The sequence below is a fragment of the Mirounga angustirostris genome, unplaced genomic scaffold (genome assembly GCF_029215605.1).
Source record: "Mirounga angustirostris isolate CCGP_5_RB_7025 unplaced genomic scaffold, mMirAng1.0.hap1 SCAF_2, whole genome shotgun sequence".
Lineage (NCBI taxonomy): Eukaryota > Metazoa > Chordata > Mammalia > Carnivora > Phocidae > Mirounga > Mirounga angustirostris.
In genome coordinates this window covers 161,819,532-161,843,177 of record NW_026991710.1, presented here as the reverse complement: position 1 = coordinate 161,843,177, position 23,646 = coordinate 161,819,532, and the positions used below count along the sequence as shown (strand labels likewise).

General features: G+C 37.4%; 1 protein-coding gene across 5 annotated transcripts in view; it reads left to right on the top strand.

Annotated features, from left to right (window-relative positions):
- Window positions 1–22,727, top strand: part of PSD3 (pleckstrin and Sec7 domain containing 3) — a 575,226-nt gene extending 552,499 nt beyond the window's left edge. For all 5 annotated transcript variants that reach the window (XM_064585443.1, XM_064585442.1, XM_064585444.1 and 2 more), the window contains one exon: window positions 578–22,727. In XM_064585443.1, the coding sequence (XP_064441513.1) occupies window positions 578–818 (241 nt within the window). In that variant the 3' untranslated portion in view covers window positions 819–22,727. The remainder of the gene's footprint in view (window positions 1–577) is intronic.
- Window positions 22,728–23,646: the final 919 nt, after the last annotated feature.

The window sequence follows — 23,646 nt, the reverse complement described above, 5'->3', positions numbered from 1 at the left end:
GCACTGTGGATGACACCACCATCCTACCTCATTAATAGCTTTACCAGGGGTTTCAGTATAAGAGAATTACCTGTTATTTGGCAGCTATAGTTCAGTATTATTCATTGGACTGAATCTATAATTATTTGTTGTATTCTGTATACTTGGCAATGTGCTAAACCATGTAGAAATCAAAAATCAAAATCAAAATCGTGATCTCTACCAAAGAATCCCCACTCTTTTGAAAGAGGACAGACATGAAGGCACTGTAGTGGGTAGAAAGAGCAAAGGCTTTAGTGATTTTGCAGTCATATCCTTACTATCTCTTTCTTTGATTACTAGATCTGTGGCCTTGGGCATTTATTTAAACTCTCTGAGTTTGTTTCCTTATCTCTAATATGGGATACTAATGTCAGTCTTAGAAAATCGTTATGATCATTAATACCTGGCACATAGATACATAGTAAATGATACCTGTTATTACAGTTTTTGTTATCAAGACTGATAGACTACTGGAAAACATGGTAGTTTATTACACGAAATAACTTTGTTCATTGAATATTATGTTAGGTGCTCAATCTGTGTTTTCTCCCTTTAGAGATGATGAAGAGAAAAAAAAATCTCCATCCGAAGGTACTGATGAGAAGGCTAATGGAACACATCCAAAGACCATCAGTCGGATTGGGAGCACTACCAACCCATTCTTAGATATTCCTCATGACCCAAATGCTGCTGTGTACAAAAGTGGATTCTTGGCTCGGAAGATCCATGCAGATATGGATGGAAAGAAGAGTAAGCACAATTTGTTGTCATTGTCTGTTTCGTTTATTTCATCTTGAGGCCCAAAATGTAAAGTGAATTTATTTGAAGTAAAGTCAAGGATGAAGAAAAATTATATTAGGTTTATCTAGAGAAGTATTTAACTGAAGTTTGATGAAGCCTCTAACCCTAAGTCAGAAATCCATTGTGGCACCTGCTCTTCTCCAAGTAGAATTATAGAGCTTCAGAAATGGAAGACGTCATACAGATTATTCATTTCCAACCTTTTATTCATTTATTTACTCTTGCCTTCAACAAATAATTCTGGGTACTTAACTATGTACTAGACATCAAAAATGTAGCAGCAGATGGGATGGGCAAGGTCCCTGTCTTCATGGAGTTTACATCTCTGGTGGTTGAGGGGAAGAGTGAATTTATAACACAGCATAATCAATAATGTAAGATCCCACAGACAAGGAAGGGAAAGAATGGCAGTCTGCACACATTTGAAGGGATTGGCCTTTATGGAAGATGGATAGGTGTTTCGTAGGCAAGCATGGTATAATTAGTACTGGAAAATTAAAGGAGTCCATCTGACGGTTCTGTGAAGTATAAGACATCGTTATCTACTGACAGGTAATAGTGTTTGAGATTTGAAAGAAATGAAGTATGTTTTATGCTTAGAATAACCAATGCAAAAAGTGAAATAGCAATTTGATATAGTTGAACAGGCTAAGGTAAGCTAGTATGTATGCTCAGAATTAGTGGGTTAAACCTTTAGGGTGTTCCTACCTACCTACAGACACAAATATGCACTGCTTGGATGGATAGTACCACTACTTCTATCTGTGGCTGGGTACTTTGTTAGCACATTCTGTTGGGTTACAATCAAGAGAAATATTGTAATAGAGTGGCTTTGACACTGACTTACGATGCTGAGTATGTTTCTCAGTTTTTCCAAGTTCCTTAGGAGTACCTCTACCATATATCCTGTACACTCTATATACTAGCCTATTAGACTACTAAATTTTCTCAAAGAGAATTGTTTCAGGACTCTTGTAGTGGCAAGTGACAGCAAGTCTAACTGGCTTAGGAAAAAAAAGGCAAGAACACATTTAAAATGAAGAATGTTGCCAGGACCCTTTGTCCATTTCTGTCTCTGCATTATATTGCATGTCAACTTTACTCTTTGAAACAGGTCTCTTCTACATGGCTGGATATATGATTATTAGCAGCATTTTAGAGCAAGTGTTCAATTTTGTCAACAAAAAGTGTTCTCCTTCTTTCCTGATTTTGAATTTACTATATTCTGGGTACAACCCTGACTTGTATGACTGAGAGATGGAATACTGTAATTGTCAGCACTCACTTGGTTGAAATGCAAAGAGGGAAAGTTCCCTCAAGAATGAATAAGATACAGTTCTCATAGAAAAGGGGTTCTTTTTGGTGGACAAAGCACTAGATATTCATCTCTTTGTTGCCAGCATACACACACACCCTTTCTCCAGCCAATTCAAGCAAAGCTTTTGGTAAACATAGTACCATTTTTCATTTATAACCACAGATATACTTATCTCTGTCCCACATGTCATGCCTAAGAGTGGCTCCCATCTCCAAGGTTTAAATTTGCTGGTCAGTGTCCATTTTCCCTAGGTAAGGATGTAAATTCACTCTATAGGCTAAATGAAAAATACAGAAATATCTGACATACTTTATATAAAGTACTAAAAGCAAAGAGCAGTATAACTGCAGTTGAAAATACCAATTCAGGAAAGGCAAAAAAGGAAGCAAAACAGCAATCATTGGTTCGGTGTATTTTACTACATTCTGCAAAGTTAACCTACTTGAGCATCTTTTCATTGATTCACTTCCTTAGCAATGGATTGACATAATTGATTAACTAATTTCAAAGAGTCCCCAGATTCATCCTACCAGTGAAATTTTCTTTCTGTCTTGTTTTCCTGGGACACTTCTAAGGATTATTGGAGAGAATTCCCTTGCTGGAAGCTCTGCTCCCTTAGCAGCCCACTGTATATGAGTATAGGTACAAAACCTGGGAGTTCCTTAGTAGTTGAGCCATCATAGACCTTCTATATCATGCTAGATTTTCCTGCCAATATAACCTCCTTTAAAGCCTTAGTTAACTCCTTTGAGAACTTCAGATTCATTAGGGCAGTTTTAAGTGTCATGGGACTTTTATCTTTTTAGCAACTTAAGAATTTCTGCCTAGGTGAGGCGCTCCCCCCAAAGACCAGCACAGGCCCCTGTGCACATCATGTCCCTAAAGCCTAGAGTGTTAAAAGTCAGCAGGTTTGGCTGGGATACAGCTCAGAAGGCACTATACTGTTCCTGGAGAGAAGTCAGACAAACAACCCAGAGGCAGACTATAGAAACAGCAATCTGAAAAACACCTGAAACAAACAGTGGGGAGATTATTCATTCTTCTTGGCTTGCCTCCCTGAGAGGCAAGCATGCACAGATACTCCTCTCCAGGAACAGAGGAACTGGCTAGGGCCATTTCCTCCGTCACCCCACAGCATAAACACAGAGCCACCTGCAGTAAGCAGCACAGTGCCCACACTGGCTGTCTAACCTGCTTATACCAAGCCTCACATCCCTGCAATCTGGTAATACTGCCCTTCTCAGTGAAGCTTGCCTCAATCCCAGTGCCACAGGCCCTTTCCACAGAAGACCAGCAGAAGCCCCTGCCCACACCACAGCTGCTGACCAGAGTTCTGCATGGCTTCAGTTCAAGTGGAACTTTCAGGTCTCATTTAACACACAGACCAAAGTGAACCTAGTTAAAACATGCCACATTCTAGCCAAAGACCAAATACTTCCCACTGCAGGCAAGGAGAGCCCCTACAGAAACTGGCCCGAAGGATACAGCAGCCAAAACACAGTAGCAGAGGGCATGCAGCACACACCAGAGACACTATCTGAAGTACCAGGCCCTGCCTATATGATCTCTTCTTCATAAAGCCATGACTATCAGGAGCAGGAAACATACAGGCTTTTCTAACACAGAGAAGAAGAGAGACTTAAACAAAATGCCCGAGATCTAAGCAGAACAGATACAAGTAATATGACTGATGGGGAATCCAAAGCAACAGTCATAAGGATACTAGCTAGCTTGAGAAAAGAAGACCAGGGAGACGCTTACCACAGAGATAAAAGAGTAAAAAAACAGTCAGAAATGAAAAATTCAGTAACTGAGATTCGAAACAACAAATGCAACGACCAAACAATGATGCAACGAACACAAGGATGGAAGAAGCAGAGGCACAAAAAAGCAACAAACAAGATAAAATAATGAAACATAAGCTGAACAAAAGAGAGAAAGAATTTTGCAATATGAGAATATACTCAGGGAATTCAGTGACTCCATCAAATGTAATAACATTCATATAGGTGTACTAGAAGAAGAGCACAGAGAAAAGAAGACAGGGAATTTATTTCAGAAAATAATATGTGAAGATTTCCCTAATCTGGGAAGAAACAGGCATCCATAACTGGGAAGCACCAAGAAATCCCATTAAAATTAACAAAAGCTGGGGTGCCTGGGTGGCTCACTCAATTAAGCATCTGACTCTTACATCTCAGGTCATGATCTCAGGGTCATGAGTTTGAGCCCTGTGTTGTGCTACGTGCTCAGCAGGGAATCTGCTTAGAGATTCTCTCTCCCTCTTCCTCTAATCCTCCCCCACACTCTCTCTCTCAAATAAATAAATCTTTTTAAAAATCAACAAAAGCTGGCCAAGAACATGACATTGTAATTAAATTTTGTAAAATACACTGATAAAGACAAAAGTCTTAAAAGCAGCAAGACAAAAACAAGTCCCTAACTTACAAGGAAGACCCACAAGGCTAGCTTCAGATCTCTCAACACAAATTTGGCAAACTAAGAGGGAGTGGCATGATAAATTCATAGTACTGAATGGGAAAAATCTGCAGCCAAGAATACTCTTATCTAACAAGGAATAGAAGGAAAGATGAAGAGTTTCCCAAAGAAAAGCTAAAGGAGTTCGTGGCCATTAAACCAGCCCTACAAGAAATATTAAAGGGGACTCTGAGTGGAAAAGAAAGACCAAAGTGACAAAGACAAGAATGTAATAGAGAAAATCTCCCAAAATAACAAAACAAGTAATAAAATGGCACTAAATACATATCTATCAATAATTACTCTAAATGTGGGGTGCCTGGGTGGCTCAGTCATTAAGCATCTGCCTTCGGCTCAGGTCATGATCCCAGGGCCTGGGATCAAGCCCTGCATCAGGCTCCCTGCTCCTCGGGAAGCCGGCTTCTCCCTCTCCCACTCCCCCTGCTTGTGTTCCTCCCCTCGCTGTGTCTCTCTCTGTCAAATAAATAAATAAAATCTTTAAAAAAAAATAATTACTCTAAATGTAAATGAACTAAACACTCCGATCAGATACACGGTGTCAGAATGTATTAAAAAAAGAAGACCCATTTATATGCTGCCTACAAGAAATTCATTTTAGACCTAAAGACACCTGTGCATTGAAATTGATGGAATGGAGATATACTTATCATGCAACTGGACATCAGAGTAAAGCCAGATTAGTAATACTTCTATCTGACAAACTAGACTTTAAACCAAACACTATGAGATGAAGGGCATTATATCATAATAAAGGGGACAATCTAAAAGTAAGATCTAATAATTGGAAGTATTTATACACACAATGTGGAAGCACCCAAATACATAAAACAATAACAAACATGAAGGAATTCATTAATAATAATAGAATAAGAGTAGGGGACTTTATCACCCCACTTACATCAACGGACAGATCATCTAAGCAGAAAATCGACAAGGAAACAATAACTTTGAATGACACACTGGACCAGATGAACTTCACAGATATATTCAGAATATTTCATCCTAAAGCAGCAGAACTTACTTTAATGCAGGTTCTTTTTGAGTGCACATGGAACATTGTCCAGAATAGATCATATACTAGGTCACAAATCAGGCCACAAAAAGTACAAAAAGATTGAAATCATGCCATGCATCTTTTCTGACCAGAGTGCTATGAAACTTAAAGTCAACCACAAATATTATATATATGTGTGTATATATATATAATATATATATATACACCACAAATACATGGTGGTTAAATGACATGCTACTAAACAATGAATGGGTTAGCCAGGAAGTCAAAGAAGAAATAGAAGCCAGACTTATCAAAAAGAAAAGAGAAAGGAATCAAATAAAATCAAAAGAGGAGACAAAAAATAACCACCAACACCACAGAAATAAAATTATAAGAAATATTATTGGGTGCCTGGGTGGCTCAGTCATTAAGTGTCTGTCTTCAGCTCAGGTCATAATCCCAGGGTCCTGGGATTGAGCCCCGCATCGGGCTCCCTGCTCAGTGGGAAGCCTGCTTCTCCCTCTCCCACTCCCCCTGCTTGTGTTCCCTCTCTCACTGTGTCTCTCTCTGCAAATAAATAAATAAAATCTTAAAAAGAAAAAATATTATGAAAAACTATATGCCCACATATTGGACAACCTGAAAGAAATTGATGTATTCCTAGAAACATGTGAACCACCAAAACTGAAACAGGAAGAAATAGAAAACTTGAAGAGACCAATAACTAGCAAAGAAATTGAATTAGTCCAGGGCTAGGTGACTTCATGGGTCAATTCTATCAAACATTTAAGTGACAGTGATTACCTATTCTTTTCAAACTATTTCAAAAAATAGAAGAGGTAGGAAAACTTCCACATTCATTCTGTGGGGCCACAATTACCCTGAATTCAAAAATAAAGACTCCACTAAAAGAGAGAACTAGAGGCCAATATCCCTGATGCTTATGGATGTATAAGTTCTCAATAAAATAGTAGCAAACCAAATCAAACAGTACATTAAAAAAATCATTCATCACTATCAAGTGGGATTTATGCTTGGCCTGTAAGGGTGGTTCAATATTAGTAAATAAATCAAAATAATACACCACAAAGAAAGGACAAGAACCATATGATCCTTTCAATAGATGAAGAAAAAGCATTTGAAAAAAACTATATAACATCCATTCATGATGAAAAAAAAAAAGTCCTCAACAAAGTAGGGTTAGAGGGAACATCCCTCAACATATAATAAAGGCCATATATGGAAAAACCCACAACTAATATTCTCTTCAATGGGGAAGACCTAGGAGCTTTTCCTCTATGGTCAGGAACAACACAGGGATGTCTACTCTCACCATTATTATTTAACATAGTACTGGAAGTCTTAAGCATCAGCAGACAACAGAAAGAAAGAAAAGGCATTCAAACTGGCAAGGAGGAAGCCAAACTTTCACACTTCACAGACATCATGATGCTCTTATGTAGAAAACCCAGCAGACTCCACCAAAAAATTGCTAAAACTCATACATGAATTTAGCAATGTCTCAGGATAAAAAAATCAATGTACAGAAATCTATTGCATTTCTCTATGCCAATAACAAAGAAGCAAAAATCAAGGCATTGATCCCATTTATAATTGCACCAAAACCTGTAAGATACCTAGGACTGAACCTAACCAGAGAGGTACTCTGGAAACTAAGGAACACTTATGAAAGAAATTGAAGTTTGAGACCTTTACAACAGGTTACTTTCTTTTCTATTTTCCTAGCATTTGTGCTATAGTCATCTGTTTTCCTTGTGTATAAAACTCATAGTACATTGTGATTATTTTTGCTTTAAGTAGAAATGTAGTTTTTACTTTTACCCACACATTGACTATTTCTGGTATACCAAGTTCCCTTTTTCATTTTCAAATTTCCATTTAGTATCTTTTCTTTTTCTGCTTAATTTCCCTTAATATTTCTTGTAGTAAAGTCCTGCTAGCAAGAAATGTTCTCGTGTTTTATTGGTTTTGAAAAAAATGTACACTGCATCTTAATTTTTGGAATTTTTGATTACTGGTTGTAAAATTATTTGGCAATGTTTTCCTTTTCCTTCAGTAATTTAAAAATGTTCTATTTTTCAATACCCTGTGTGGTTTCAGACAAAAAGCCTGCTGACATTATTTATTTCTCTGTACCTATCATGGTTTTATTTTTTTCTCTCTGGCTGCTTTCAAGATTTTTCTTTTTCTTTTTGATTTTCAGTGATTTTATTATGAGCTGCCTTAGTGGGGTTTTTCTTTTTGTTGTCTGGTGTTGATTGAAGTTCTTGTATTCATCAGATTATATTTTTCACCAATTATGGAAATCTTTTAGCCATTATTTCTATAGCACCCACCCCTCTTTCTAGGATTCTCCTTTCCTATATATTTGACTACTTGATATTACACAAAAAGTTCATTAAGGCTCTGTTCAATTTTTTTCTAAATCTTTTTTATAATTTCAGAACTTTCTTTATTGCATGTCTTCAGTTTTACCATAGTATTTGTCATTTCACACATAGTATTTTTTTTTTTTTAATGAGAGAGTGGAGGGAGGGGCAGAGGGAGAGGAGAGGGAATCTTAAGCAAGTGTACGCTCAGCACAAAGCCCAACTCAGGGCTTGTTATCATATCCCTGAGATTCTGTCCTGAGCTGAAAACAAGAGCCACCCAGGCACACCATATATATAGTATTCTTTATTCTTGAATCTTTTCTATCCTCCACTTCTCTCATTATCAAGTTTTTAATGTCCTTGAGCATATTTTTCATATTTACAAGAGCTATATTAAGGTCCTTCTCTTTGATTCTTCTCTCCCTGTGATTTCCAGAACTGTTACTTTAATTTTCCTGCTACCTCTAGGTTATAGTTTTCTTTTTCTTTGCATTCCTAGTAATTTTTATTTGAATGCCAGATGTGACATTTTGGGAGACTGGATTTAGTTATATTCCATTAAAGAATGTTGGATTTTATCTTATTGTATAGATAAGTAACTTATGAATTAACTGAATCCTTCAGAGGCTTCCCTTTACTCTTTGTCAAGGTATATCCAAATCAACCTTTATTCTGGAACTTATTTAGCTTCATCCTGGGGACTATTATTAGTGTTTAGCCTCTAACCCTGGTATTACAAAGTGTTTCTCTCTTCTGTTTGATGAAAATACAGACTATTTCTACTCCCACATGAGCTTTTGAAATTGTTCATTCCACTACTGTTTGGTTATTTTTTTCACATGTGACCACATCAGTGCTCTAGCCAAGACCTGGGAATTCCTCTGCAGATCTCCAGAACTATCCTCTTGGGTGGCTTTCCTCCCTTGTTCTCTGATGAACAAATTCTAGCCACCTCAACCTCACAAAAGTCAGTGCAAGTTCCTAACTATAGTTTGGCACCCTCTTTCACTATTGGATCTTAGATACTTCCTTCAAGCAGTTATCTGGGCTTACCTCTTTTGTTCCTTTCTCTTTAGAATCAATTCAAAGCTGCCTAATGTACAACATCTGGAAACTTTTGTTTCATATGTATTGTTCTGCTTTTTACTTGTTATGAAAGGAGAGAAGTTTTTGTAGCAGTTAACCTTTCATGGACATAAGGAGAACTAAACTGGTTACTGATCACTTTTGTTAAGAAATTTTTTCTAGTTGCCTCAGACCTCAAGACTTAATATTTACTGAGCTATGAAAGTGAAATGGAATTCTAATACCAAGGTCCATGAAGAAAAACTGAGAGCTTTTCCTGTATGGTCAGGAACAGGACAGAGATGTCTACTCTCACCACTGTTGAACGTAGTACTGGAAATCTTAAGCATCAGCAATCAGACAACAAGAAGACATAAAAGACATCCAAATCGGTAGGGAGGAAGTCAAACTTTCACACTTCGCAGACAACATGATACTCTATGTAGAAAACTGAACAGACTCCACCAAAAAATTGCTAAAACTCATACATGAATTCAGCAAAGTCACAGGATATAAAATCAATGTACAGAAATCTATTACATTTCTCTATGCCAATAATGAAGCAGCAGAAATCAAGGAATCGATCCCATTTATAATTGCACCAAAACCTGTAAGATACCTAGGAATAAACCTAACCAGAGAGGTAAAAGATCTGTACTCTGGAAGCTATAGAACATTTATAAAAAATTGAAGAGGATACAAAGAAACGGAAAAGCATTCCACGCTCATGGATTAGAAGAATAAACATTGTTAAAATGTCTATACTACCCAAAGCACTCTACACATTCAGTGCAATCCCTATCAAAATACCACCAGCATTTTTCACAGAGCTCGAACAAATCCTAAAATCTGTATAGAACCACAAAAGACCCCGAATAGCCAAAGCAATCCTGAAAAAGAAAAGCAAAGCTGGAGCCATCACAATTCTGGACTTCAACCTATGTTACAGCTCTGTAGTGATCACAGCAGTTGGTACTGGCACAAAAACAGACACATCAATCAATGAAACAGAATAGAAAACCCAGAAATGAACCCACAACTATATGGACAACTACTTTTCAATACAGCAGGAATGAATATCCAGTGAGAAAAAAGACATCTCTTCAACAAATGGTGTTGGGAAAACTGGATGGCAACATGCAAAAGAATGAAACTGGACCAGTTTCTTATACCATACCCAAAAATAAATAAAAAATGGATGAAAGACCTAAATATGAGATGGGAAACCATCAAAATCCTAGAGAACACAGGGAGCAACCTCTTTGACCTCGGCCAGAGCAACTTCTTACTACTCATATCTCTGGAGGGAAGGGAATAAAAAGCAAAAATAAACTATTCTGACATCTTCAATTTAAAAAGCTAATGCACAGCAAAAGAAACAATCAACAAAACTAAAAAACAGCCTGCGGAATGGGAGAAAATATTTGCAAATGCCATATTTGATAAAGGGTTAGTATCCAAAATATATAAAGAACTTGTCAAACTCAACACCTCAAAAACAAATAATCCATTTAAGAAAAAGGCAGAAGACATGAATATAGACATTTTTCCAAAGAAGACATCCAGATGACTAACAAAAACATGAAAAGATGCTCAACATCACTCATCATCAGGGAAATACAAATCAAAACCACAATGAAATACCACCTCACACCTGTCAGAATGGCTAAAATGAACAAAACAGGAAACAACAGATCTTGGCACAGATGTGGAGAAAGGGGAACCCTCTTACACTCTGTTGATGGGAATGCAAACTGGTGCAGCCACTGTAGGAAACAGTATGGATGTTCCTCAAAATGTTAAAAATAGAACTACCCTTGTGACGCATCAATTGCACTACTAGGTATTTATCCAAAGGTTACAGAAATACGGATTCAGAGGGGCACCTGCACCCTGATTTATTAGCATTATCAACAACAGCCAAATTATGGAAGGAGCCCAAATATCCATTGACTGATAACTGGATAAAGAAATTGTGGTATAGGTGTTAAGGAGTTAAGGTGTATAGGAGTTAAGATGGCAGAGTAGTAGGGGTACCCTGGTCCTGCCTCTCCCTTGAACACAGCTAGGGTAATATCAAATCATTTTAAACACTGAGGAAATTGATCTGCAGATTAAGAGAACAGTCTGCACAGTTAGAGGGACTCTGAGAATGTGGCATGTACAAGGTGCAGTGATGTGAATTGGAGGAGAGAAAAGCCATGGTGCTGTGAAGGGGAGGAGGGAGCACTTTCCATGGAGGAAGGAGAGTGAGAGAATGAGAGAGGGGGACAGAGAGCAGCATGTTGGTTCACACAGGAAAAACACTTCCCCAAAACCATTGACTGGGGAATCCAGAGGAATGGACTTTTGCAAGTTTTTACAAGCAGGAGAGTTCAAAGTTTGAAATTTTAGAAGATAGTGCCATTCACAGGAGTCCAGTGGGGGGGTGGGCAGCATTTCTCCTGGAGAGGAGGGCGGAGACCTGGGAGCAGAAAGTATTGTGTAGGGATCCCCTGGGTCACACTGGGAGAGAATATTCCCCTTCCTGGGGTACATCTGGAAGAGGGTATATTGCCTCTCCAAGGAAAAAATACCCTCCAGGCACCATTGAGCAGCTGTTCATTAGCAAGGTCCAGAAGTATGCACAGAGGGCAGATAACCTGTTCACAGCTTTTCATTGTGCTTTACCATAAACTCCAAGCACCTGCACTGCCATGCAGCTGCTCTCCTGGGACAGAACAGCACCAGACACAATGTGGTGAGGCTCGGCTCCAGAGGAGGGGAGTGAGTCCACGCCATAGCAGGTCCTTTAAGATTTGGAATTTTGTATCCCATCCAGGCACCAGACATAAAACACAGGAGAACTGTGGCGCTGGATGTGCCCATGGCTCAGGCACAGACAAATTGAGGGCAGGGATCAGCCTGGGACACCAGAAGGGAGGTTGTTCAATTTTCTTTTAGGGCTTTCTGAGCAGTGTCAGCCCGAGCTCCCCTCTTTGGGATGAGAGATCGAGTGATGCCATCTTTCCCTCTACCAACAGCATGATTGGACCTCAGTGAACAACACAGCACCCCCGGTGGAGTCTTGAGCCACTTACACCAAACCCCACCCCCCTGTGCCCTTGCAGGTGCATCTTTACTACAACAGGTTGGACTATGAGCCAGCGCAGCAGGTGTCTCCCACAAAGGAGTAGCATAAGCCCCCTGCATGCGCCAAGTCTACTGATCATAGAGTGCTCCAAAGTGTCAACTTCAGTTCTGATGGAAGTAGGACCAGGCTTTCTTTTTTCTTTTTCCTTTGGAATCAGGTTTATAGTTTACAGTTTTCTGTTTGTTTGCTTTTCTCTTTTTTAGTATCAGGCTTTTTTTTTTTTTCTTTTTTTTCTTTGGAATCAGACTTACTGCTTTTAGTTTGTGTATTTTTGGGGTTTTTGTCCTTTTCTCTCTTTTTGGATCAGGTTTAAAAAAAACAGGCTTGTTGTATCAAACAAATCAAAGCATACCTGGTTAAATGTCTAAACACTCCCCACTACAAGCAAGGAGGAACTCTGAAGAGGACTGACCAATGGGAAAGGGAGCCAAAACACAACAGCAGAGTGCACAGCATACACCAGAAACACTTCCTGAAGTGCCAGGCCCTGGACAGTGTATTACCACTTCTTGATATAGCATTACTCTCAGGAGCAGGGAACATAACAAGCTTTCATAACACATAAAAGACAGAAACCTAGACGAGACAGGATGGAGGAATTCTCCTCAAAAGAAAGATCAAGAAGAAATCACATCCAGGGATTTACTCAAAACAGATATAAGCAATATATCTGAACAAGAATTTAGAACAGCAGGGCGCCTGGGTGGCTCAGTCGTTAAGCGTCTGCCTTCGGCTCAGGTCATGATCCCAGGGTCCTGGGATCGAGTCCCACATCGGGCTCCCTCCTCGGGGGGAGGCCTGCTTCTCCCTCTCCCCCTCCCACTGCTTGTGTTCCTGCTCTCGCTATCTCTGTCTCTGTCAAATAAATAAATAAAATCTTTAAAAAAAAAAAAAATTTAGAACAGCAGTCATAAGAATACTGGCTGGGCTTGAAAGAAGCATAGAAGACACTGGAGCTACCCTTGCTGGAGAGAGAAAAAAAACCTAAAAAGTAGTCAGGCAGAAAGAAAAAATGCTATAATTGAGATGCAAAACTGAATGGATAAAGTCAAAATGAGGATGGAAGAATCAGAGGACACAGTAGGTGATGGAGAAGTTAAAATTATGGAACATAATGAAGATGAAGAGAAGAGGGGAAGAAAACTGTTCGATCACGAAGTTAGGCTTAAGGAACACAGCAACTCCATAATGTGCAATAATATCCATATCCTAGGAGTCCCAGAAGAAAAGCGAGATAAAGGGGCAGAAGGTTTATTTGAACAAATTATAGCTGAGAACATTCCTAATCTGGGGAAAGAAACAGGCATTCAAGTCCAAGAGGCACAGAGAACTCCCCTCAAAATCAACAAAAACAGATAAACACCATGACGTATCATGGTGAAACTTGCAAAATATAAAGATAAAGAGAATTCTGAAAGCAGCTAGGGCAAAAAAAAAAGTCCTTTACCTACAAGGGTAGACATATAAGGTTAGCAGCAGACCTGGCCACTGAGGCTTACAAGGCCAGAAGAGAGGGCAGGAAATATTCAACATGCTAAGTGGGAAAAATATTTAGCCATGAATACTTTATCCAGGGGGTGGCTCGGTTGGTTAAGCGTCTGCCTTTGGCTCAAGTCATGATCTCAAGGTCCTCGGCTCAGCAGGGGAGTCTGCTTCTCCCTCTCCCCCTGCTTGTGCTCTCTCTCTCTCAAATGAATAAAATCTTAAAAAAAAAAAAAAAAAGAACACTTTATCCAGCAAGGCTGTCATTCAGAATAGAAGGAGAGATAAAGAGTTTCCAAGACAAGCGAAAACTATAGGAGTTAGTGAATTCTAAACCACCTGTGCAAGAAATATTAAAGGGAACCCTTTGAGCAGAAAAGAGAGACCAAAAACAACAAAGACTAGAAAGGAACAGAGACAATCTATAGAAACAGCAACTTGACAGGTAATACAATGGCACTAAATTCATACCTATCAATATTATTCTGAATGTACATGGACTCAATGCTCCAACAAAAGACACAGGGTATCAGAATGGATTAAAAAAAAAAAAAAAGACCTATTGATACACTGCTTACACAAGATGGACTTCAGACCCACAGACATCTCCAGATTCAGAGTGAGGGGATGGAGAACCATTTATCATTTATCATTTTAATGGACATCAAAAGAAAGCTGGAATAGCCGTACTTAATATCAGACAAACAACATTTTAAACCAAAGACTGTAATAAGAGATGAAGAAGGACACTGTATCATAATAAAAGGGTCTATCCAACAAGAAGATCTAACAGTTGTAAATATTTATGCCCCTAACTTCAGAGCAGACAAATATATAAATCAACTAATAACAAGGAAAATCATTGATAATAATCCAATGACAGTAGGGGATTTTAATACTCCACTCACAGCAATGGACAAATCATCTAAGCAGAAAATCAACAAGGAAAAAGGGCTTTGAATGACACACTGGACCAGTTGGACTTCACAAATGCTTCAGAGCATTTCATACTAAAGCAGCCGAATACACATTCTTTCCAAGTACACAGGGAACATTCTCCAGAATAGATCACATACTAGGTCACAAATCAGGCCTCAACCAGTACAAAGACATTGAGATTATACCATGAATATTTTCAGACCATAATGCTGTGAAACTTGAAGTCAACCACAAGAAAAATTTGGAAAGACCACAAATACGTGGAGGCTAAAGAATATTCTACTAAAGAATGAATGAGCTAACCAAGAAATTAAAGAAATAAAAAAATACATGGAAGAATAAAAATGAAAACATGACAGTCCCATACCTTTGGCATGCAGCAAAGGTCGTCATAGGAGGGAAGTATATACCAACACAGGCCTTCCTTAAGAAGCAAGAAACGTCTCAAATATACAACATAATGTTACACCTAAAGGAGCTGGACAAAAAATAGCAAATAATGCCTAAAACCAGCAGAAGGAAATAATAAAGATTAGAACAGAAATCAGTGATATATAAATCAAAAAAACAGTAGAACATATCAATAAAACTAGGAGCTGGTTCTTTGAAAGAATTAACAAAATCGATAAACCCCTAGCCAGACTTACCAAAAAGAAAAGAGAAAGGACCCAAATAAATAAAATCACAAAAGAGGAGAGATCACAACCAACACTGAATAAATACAAATGATTATAAAAGAATATTATGAGCAATTACATGCCAATAAATTGGGCAATCTGGAAGAAATGGATAAATTCCTAGAATCATATAAGCTATCAAAACTTCAGGAAGAAATTAAAAAATTAGAACAGACTCATAACCAGCAAAGAAATTGAGTCAGTAATCAAAAATCTCCCAACAAACAAGAGTCCAGGGCTGGATGGCTTCCCAGGAGAATTCTTCCAAACACTTAAGAGTAATACTGATTTTTCTGAAACTATTCCAAAAAACAGAAATGGAAGGAAAACTTTGAAACTCATTCTATGAGGCCAGTATCACCTTGATTCCAAAACCAGACAAAGACTCCATTAAAAAGGAGAATTACAGGGCGCCTGGGTGGCTCAGTTGGTTGGGTGACTGCCTTCGGCTCGGGTCATGATCCTGGAGTCCCGGGATCGAGTCCCGCATTGGGCTCCCTGCTCGGCGGGGAGCCTGCTTCTCCCTCTGACCCTAACCCCTCTCATGTGCTCTCTCTCATTCTCTCGCTCTCAAATAAATAAATAAAATCTTAAAAAAAAAAAAAAAAAAAAGAATTACAGACCAATATCCCTGATGAACATGGACTTAAAAATTCTCAACAAATACTAGCAAATTGAAAGCAACAGTACATTAAAAAAATTATTCACCACAACCAGGTGGGATTCATTCATTGGCTGCAGGGTTGGTTCAATATACCCAAATTAATCAAGAGAAAGAAATAAAAGGCATCCAAATCGATGAAGAAATCAAACTTTTCCTCCTCACAGACGACATGGTACTCTATGTTGAAAACACAAAGACTGTACCCAAAAATTGCTAGGACTTATACAGGAATTCAGCAAAGTGGCAAGATACAAAATTAATGTACAGAAGTCAGTGGCATTACTATACACTAACAATGACCCAGAAGAAAGAAATTAAGGAATCGATCCTATTTATAATTGCACAAAAAAACCATAAGATACCTGGGAATAAACCTAACCAAGGAGGTAAAGGATCTGCACTCTGAAACTATAAAACACTCTTGAAAGAAATTGAGGAAGATAAAAAGGTGGAAAAACTTTCCATGCTCATGGATTGGAAGAACAAATATTGTTAAAATGTCTGTGCTTCCCAGAGCAATCTATACATTCAATGCAATCCCTATCAAAATACCATCAACATTTTTCGCAGAGCTGAACAAATGATACTAAAATTTTTAAGGAACCAGAAAAGACCCTGAATAGCCAAAGGAAAGTTGAAAAAGAAAACCAAAGCTGGTAGCATCACAATACCAGACTTCAAGCTATAATAAAAAGCTGTAAGCATCAAAACAGTATGGTACTGGCACAAAAACAGAAACATAGAGCAGTGGTATAGAATAGAGAACCCAGACATGGACCCTCAACCCTATGGTCAACTAATCTTTGGCAAAGCAGGAAAGAATATCCAATGGAAAAAAGTCTCTTCAGTGAATGGTGTTGGGAAAATTGGACAACAACATGCGGAAGTATGAAACTGGACCACTTTCTTACACCACACAAAAATAAATTCAAAATGGATGAAAGACCTAAATGTGATTCAGGAAACCCTCAAAATCCTACAGGAGAATACAGGCAGAAACCTCTTTGACCTTGGCTGTAGCAACTTCTTACTAGACACGTTGCCGTAGGTAAGAGAAACAAGCTAAATGAACTATTGGTTGGGGCATCTGAGTGGCTCTGTAGGTTAAGCATCTGCCTTTGGCTCAGGTCATGATCGCAGGGTCCTGGGATCAAGCCATGTTGGGCTTCCTGCTCAGTGGGGCATCTGCTTCTCCCTCTCTCTCTGCCCCTCCCCCTGCTCATGCGTGCGCGCTCTCTCTCAAATAAATAAATAAAACCTTTTTTAAAAAGATAAAAACTTATGCACAGCAAAGGAAACAATCAACGGAACTATAAGGCAGCCTACAGAATGGGAGAAGACACTTGCAAATGATATACCTGATAAAGGGTTAATATCCAAAATCTGTTAAGAACTTGGCAAACTCAACACCCAAAAAACAAATAACCCAGTTAAGGAATGGGCAGAAGACATGAATAGACATTTTTCCAAAGATGACATCCAGATGGCTAACAGACACATGAAAAGATGCTCAATATCATTCATCATCAGGGAAATACAAATCAAAACCACAATGAAATACCACCTCACACCTGTCAGAATGGCTAAAATTAACAACACAGGAAACAAGAGATGTTGGCGAGAATGCAAGTAAGAACCCTCTTGCACTGTTATGGGGAATGCAAACTGGTTCAGCCACTTGGGAAAATAGTATGGAAGTTCCTCAAAATGTTCAAAATAGAACTACCCGACGACCAAGCAATTGTACTACTAGGTATTTAACCAAAAGCTGCAAAAGTACAGATTCGAAGGGGTACATGCACCCCTATGTTTGAAGCAGAATTATCAACAATAACCAAACTATGGAAAGTGCCAAGCATCCATAGACTGATGAATGGATAAAGAATATTTGGTGTATGTATACAAAGGAATATTACTCAGCCATCAGATTGAATGAAATCTTGCCTTTTGTAATGATGTGGCTGGAACTAGAGTGTATTCTACTAAGTGAAATAAGTCAGAGAAAGACAAATACCATATGATTTCACTCATATGTGGAATTTAAGAAACAATACAAATGAACAGAATGGATGGGTAGGAAAAATACAATAAGATAAAAATAGAGAGGGAGGTAAACCATAAGAGACTCTTAAATACAGAAAACAAACAGGTTTGCTGGAGGGGTGGTGGGTGGGGAATGGGCTAAATGAGTGATGGGAACTATAGAGGGCCCTTGTTGTGATGAGCAGTCGGTATTAATATATAAGTGATGAATCACTAAATACTACTCCTGAAACCAATACTACACTATATGTTAACTAACTTGAATTTAAATAAAAGTTGGAAGAAAAAAAAAATGTATGTCCTGGAGATCAAAAGTAAAGTATAGTGAATATAGACAACAATATTGTATTGTAGTCCTCAAACTTGCTAAGAGACTAGATCTTAATTACGCGTACCATGAAAAAAGAAATGACTGTGATCGACATGATAGCAGTGCTAACTATTGCTACAATGGCAATCATATCACAGTATATAAATGTATCAAGTCAACATGTTGTATACCTAAAATTTACATAATGTTATATGTCAAATATATTTCAAAAAAAATTAAACTGTAACTGAACAAAAGAAGACTTTCGGTAAAGAGCATATACCAAAATCCTATTTCCAACATCATACTTACTAGTGAAGGACTGAATACTTTCCCCCTGAGATTGGGAAGGGGGCAAGGATTTATATGCTTACCACTTTTACTCAACATAATACTGCAATTCTAGCCCGTACAATAAGGCAGGATAAAAAAATTAGAAAATTAGATGGAAAAATAAAACTGTCTCTATTCACGGATGACATGATTGCTATATATAAACTTCTAAGGAATCTACCAAAAAGTCCTAGGATTTACTGCAAAAGAAAAATCATAGTATTTAGTGTGAGGTCAGCCTTGTTGCAGATTAAAAGATCTACACAATAAAATATATCCCGTTTCTATATACTAACAATGAATATGTGGAAACCAAATTAAAAATGCAATTTCATTTACAATTACTTTAAAGAAAATATATTACTTAGTGTGATGGATTGAATTGTGCCCCCAGTGTGACTTCATTTAGAGAAAAGGGTTTTAGGAATTGAGGTTAAATGATGTCCTAAAGTTAGAATCCTAATCCAATAGGATTGGTGGCCTTAAAAGAAGAGGAAGATCTCTCTCTTTCAGTCCCTCCACATGTATGTACTATGGAAATGCCATGTGAGTACTTGAGGAGAGCTCTTACTAGAAACCAACCATGCTTAACATCCTGATCTCATACTTCCAGGCTTCAGAACTGTGAGAAAATAAATTCCTGTTCTTTAAGCCACACAAATTATCTGATAATTTGTTATGGTAGCGCAAGCGGACTAAGACACTTAGGTATGCACTTAAAACATGTACAAGTATTTGTGTGCTGAACATTACAATATTGTGATGAAAATAATCAAAGAACTAAGTAAATGGAGAGGCATACTATGTTCAGAAGTAGGAAAATTCAACATAGTGAAGATGTCAGTTTTCTCCAAATTGATATATAGGTTTAATGCAACTTAATATCCAAATTCTAGCAAGATTTTTGTAGACATAGTGAAGCTTATTCTAAAATTTATATGGAAAGTCAGAGGCCCTGAATAGCTTAAATAATCTTGAAAAAGAATAAAGTGTCAGGAATAACTTTATGAGATACGAAGTCTTACTATGTAGCTACATTACTCAAGACTGTGGTATCAGTGCATGTATAGTCACACATATCAGTGGTGCAGGATAGTGAGCCCAAAATAACCACACAGGTATGTTCATCTTGTTGTTTACAGTGGTGCAAGAACAACTTAGTGGAAGAAGGATAGCTTTTTCAACAAATGGCAGCGAGGCAATTGGACATCCATAGGCAAAAAAAAAAATCTTGACCTAAACCTAACACCTTATATAAAAATTAACTCAAAGTACATCACAGAGTTAAATATAAAACTTTGAAAACTTGAAGGATAAAAACATAAAATCTTTGGAGTTTAGGGCCAAAGAGTTCTTAGGCCTGACAGCAAAAGCATGATCAATAAAGGAGAAATTGATAAATTGGATCTCATAAAACTTAAAAACTCTGCAAAACCCATAGTAAAGAGGATAAAAAAAATAAGGACAGACAACAGGAAGGTATTTGCAAATCAAATCTCCAACAAGGAACTGCTATCAAGAATATATAAATAGGTCTCAAATCTCAACAGTAAAAAAAAAAAAAAAAAATCCAGTTAAAAATGGGCAGAGACATTAAAAGACTCAAAATAAAAACACAGTGAGATATTGCTATACACCTATCAGAATGGCTAAAATAAAAGTCAGTGACAGCATCATGTGGTGGGGAGGATATGGAGACATAGAATCACTCTGCATTGCTGGTGAGAATGTAAGATGGCACAGCCACTCTGGGAAATAGGTTGGCAGTTTCTTATAAAACTATGCAATTATTATGTGCTTCAGCAAATGCCCTCTTTATATTAAATAAAAACTTATGGTCACACAGACACCTATACACAAATGTCCATAGTAGATTTATTTGTCATTCCTAAAAATTGGAAACATGCCAGATGTCCTTCAATGGGTTAAATGTTTAAATAAACTGTATTATATACACATCATGGAATACTACACAGCAATAAAAAATTAACTATTGATACACCAGGCAACTTGGATGATACAGAGTATTATTCTGAGTTTATAAAAGCCCATCTTAAATAGCTACATACTATTTGATTTCATTTATATAAAATTTTGGAAATGACAAAATATTAGAAATGTTGAACAGATTTGTGGTTAGTAACTGCAATGATGGGACATGAATTTATATATGTGATCTAATTGCAATGAACGTATTTTGTGCCAGTCTCAGCTTATCAATAACCAGTGTTCTGGCTGGACTGGCCCTTGTGGTTCTTATCATGACTGCAAGATGCCCTCAGCAGCAATCATTAGGTAACTTTGAAAATGAGTTTTATTACTTACAAAAAGGAAGGAAGGAAGGAAAGAAGGAAAAGAAAGAATTTATTGTGTGTGTATATACACACACACACAGAGAGAATATTACCCAGCCATCAAAAAGAATAAAATCTTGCCATTTGCAACAAGGTGGATGGAGCTGGAGCGTATTGTGCTAAGTGAAATAAGTCAAGTCAGTGAAAGACAAATAAGTGATTTCATTCATATGTGGAATTTAGGAAACAAAACAGATGAACATAGGGAAAGGTGGAGAAAGAGAGAGAGAGGGAAGCAATCCATAAGAGACTCTTAAGGATAGAAAACAAACTGAGGGTTGTTGGAGGGGTGGTGGGTGGGGGATGGGCTAAATGAGTGATGGGTATTAAGGAGAGACTTGTTGTGATGAGCACTGGGTGTTGTATATAAGTGATGAATCACTAAATTCTACTCCTGAAGCCAGTATTAGACTGTATGTTAACTAACTAGAATTTAAATAGAAATTTAGGGGGAGGGGTAGGAAACCACTAAAAAAAAAAAAGAATTCTAAGCATTTGAGTACAGTTGAACTCTTTAGATATGTATTTGGAGATCCTGAAAGGAAATTTTTGGCTTCCCAGCTAATCTTCTCCATGCTCTCCCCAACCCCTATTTGTTGAACTTTCAGTCATATCTAAGATAGTTGAACTGGTTTATCTCAGTGATAGACTGCTACTGCTTCTTAGAAATATACCAGAGTGGCTGAACTGCTTCTGAATGCATAGATGGTCACTATAAGTAAATTTGGAATATATTTTATGTTACTCATATCTAATGTGTTTTGAAAATTATCACTTTTCATTTCTAATACATTAAAACAAATTAGAACAACAGTGGAGTTTATTTGGAATAGGTGCTTCAAATAATTTTTGAGAAATCTGTGTGATGACACCTTTTGGACATACTTATCCTGCAAAATCTGTAGACATTTATTTGGGTTATAATGTTCAGTGTTGCTAGAACTGTATTGCATTTGCATATATATGTAAACATAGCCAGGTGCTATGATAACAGATATTACTAAAAGTTTTTAATAAGTGAAGATTTGGGTTGAAACTCTGTGGAGAGATTAAAACCCTGATTAACTTGTCTCTAAAAGACCTCTTATCTGACTCTATATTTGATATCTTTAACTTTTTTAAATTAACTCTAAGGACTCAGTTTGTGAGATTGCATCTGTAATTGCTCGTAAACATTTTTAAAAGCCTTGGAGCATTTCTTTGCTTCATTTAATTAATTTATTTAGCCTTTAAAAAATATGCTCAAATCAGAAATTCTACCTCCAGGAGACAAATCATGATGGAAAGCAAATGTATCTCTCATAGAAGTATATGTGTTTATCAGACTCATTAAATCTGACATTAAGGTAAAGTTTTGAACAGTCACATTTGGAAAACAAACTATATTTTCTGATTTTGTCATGTAAAATAAAAAACAAAATTCAGTATAGCCTCTTAGTTTTATTAACCTGATGTAAGAAATTTGTGGAAATCAAAGTGACTGGAAACAAGGTATTCAAAATATAAATGTTCTAAAATGAAGATAATAACAGTGATAAAGGTGACAATCAGTATTAAAGCTTTATCATAAGCACTTCATGCATTAACTCATTTAATGTTCACTCTGTGAAGCAAATATTATTAGTATCCCCATTTTATTAAGGAGAAAAATGATCTTAAACCTCTTAACCAAGGCTGCAGTAGAGAATTGCAAGACATCTGATAGGACTAAAATCTGATTATAGCAAACTAATTGCAGCATATTGTTTAAAGCAGTACCCAAAAGAAAATATGCCTATGAAATATTTAAGTTCTGCATTTTTTGTGCTGTTGGGGACAGTCTGTCACTATGTAGCATGTATTTAGATGACAAGAGGTATCAAACTAGAGCCTGTGCAGGCTGAGCTTTTCTTTTCTTTGGCCAACGCAGTCCTTTTATGTGTTTTGACTTGCATGAATTTTATTCAGAATTTTCTTGTTGACCATAGTTTCCACAGCTCCCTATGTCATACCAGGCCTCCCCACGCAATAATTACTACTTTTCCGGCCCCATATTCTTTTGAGATTGTGATCCCAATCCCTGTCTCCCATTTAGACTGAAGTAGCACACAAGAGATGGGGGCAGGCAAATGAATAAGATCATACATAGTGCCGTGTTTGTATTTTAGTGGTATCGATGTGGGAAGAAATGAAGTGGCTGTCTAGTTTTTATTACCACCTACATAAGGTGAGATGCAAGTAATGATTTTTTTCCCTACATGAATTAATCACTCCTGGAGTACCTAAGACTGAATATGTATAAAGATTTATATTAAACATAGCCTCTCTCCTAAGTAGCTTACATCTCTTACATATGTGGAGAGTAATTACAATCTAGCCTCCATAGTACAAATTTTTAAATACATAGTTAGCTAAGGTACCACACATAGTGTTCAAAGTTGAGTGGAAAAAGTACTATTCAGACCATGCTTACATTTTCTCAGATAACAAGACATTGATAGGACCACTGGAATTGAAGAGAGCCCAGAAGCAGCAGTGTCCATTGTTTATAACTTGAAAAATGTCATAAGAAGTATTTCATATAGTTAAGGACATCAGAAATGCTTCAGTAAATTGTGCAAAGTGTGGGACGTGAGTA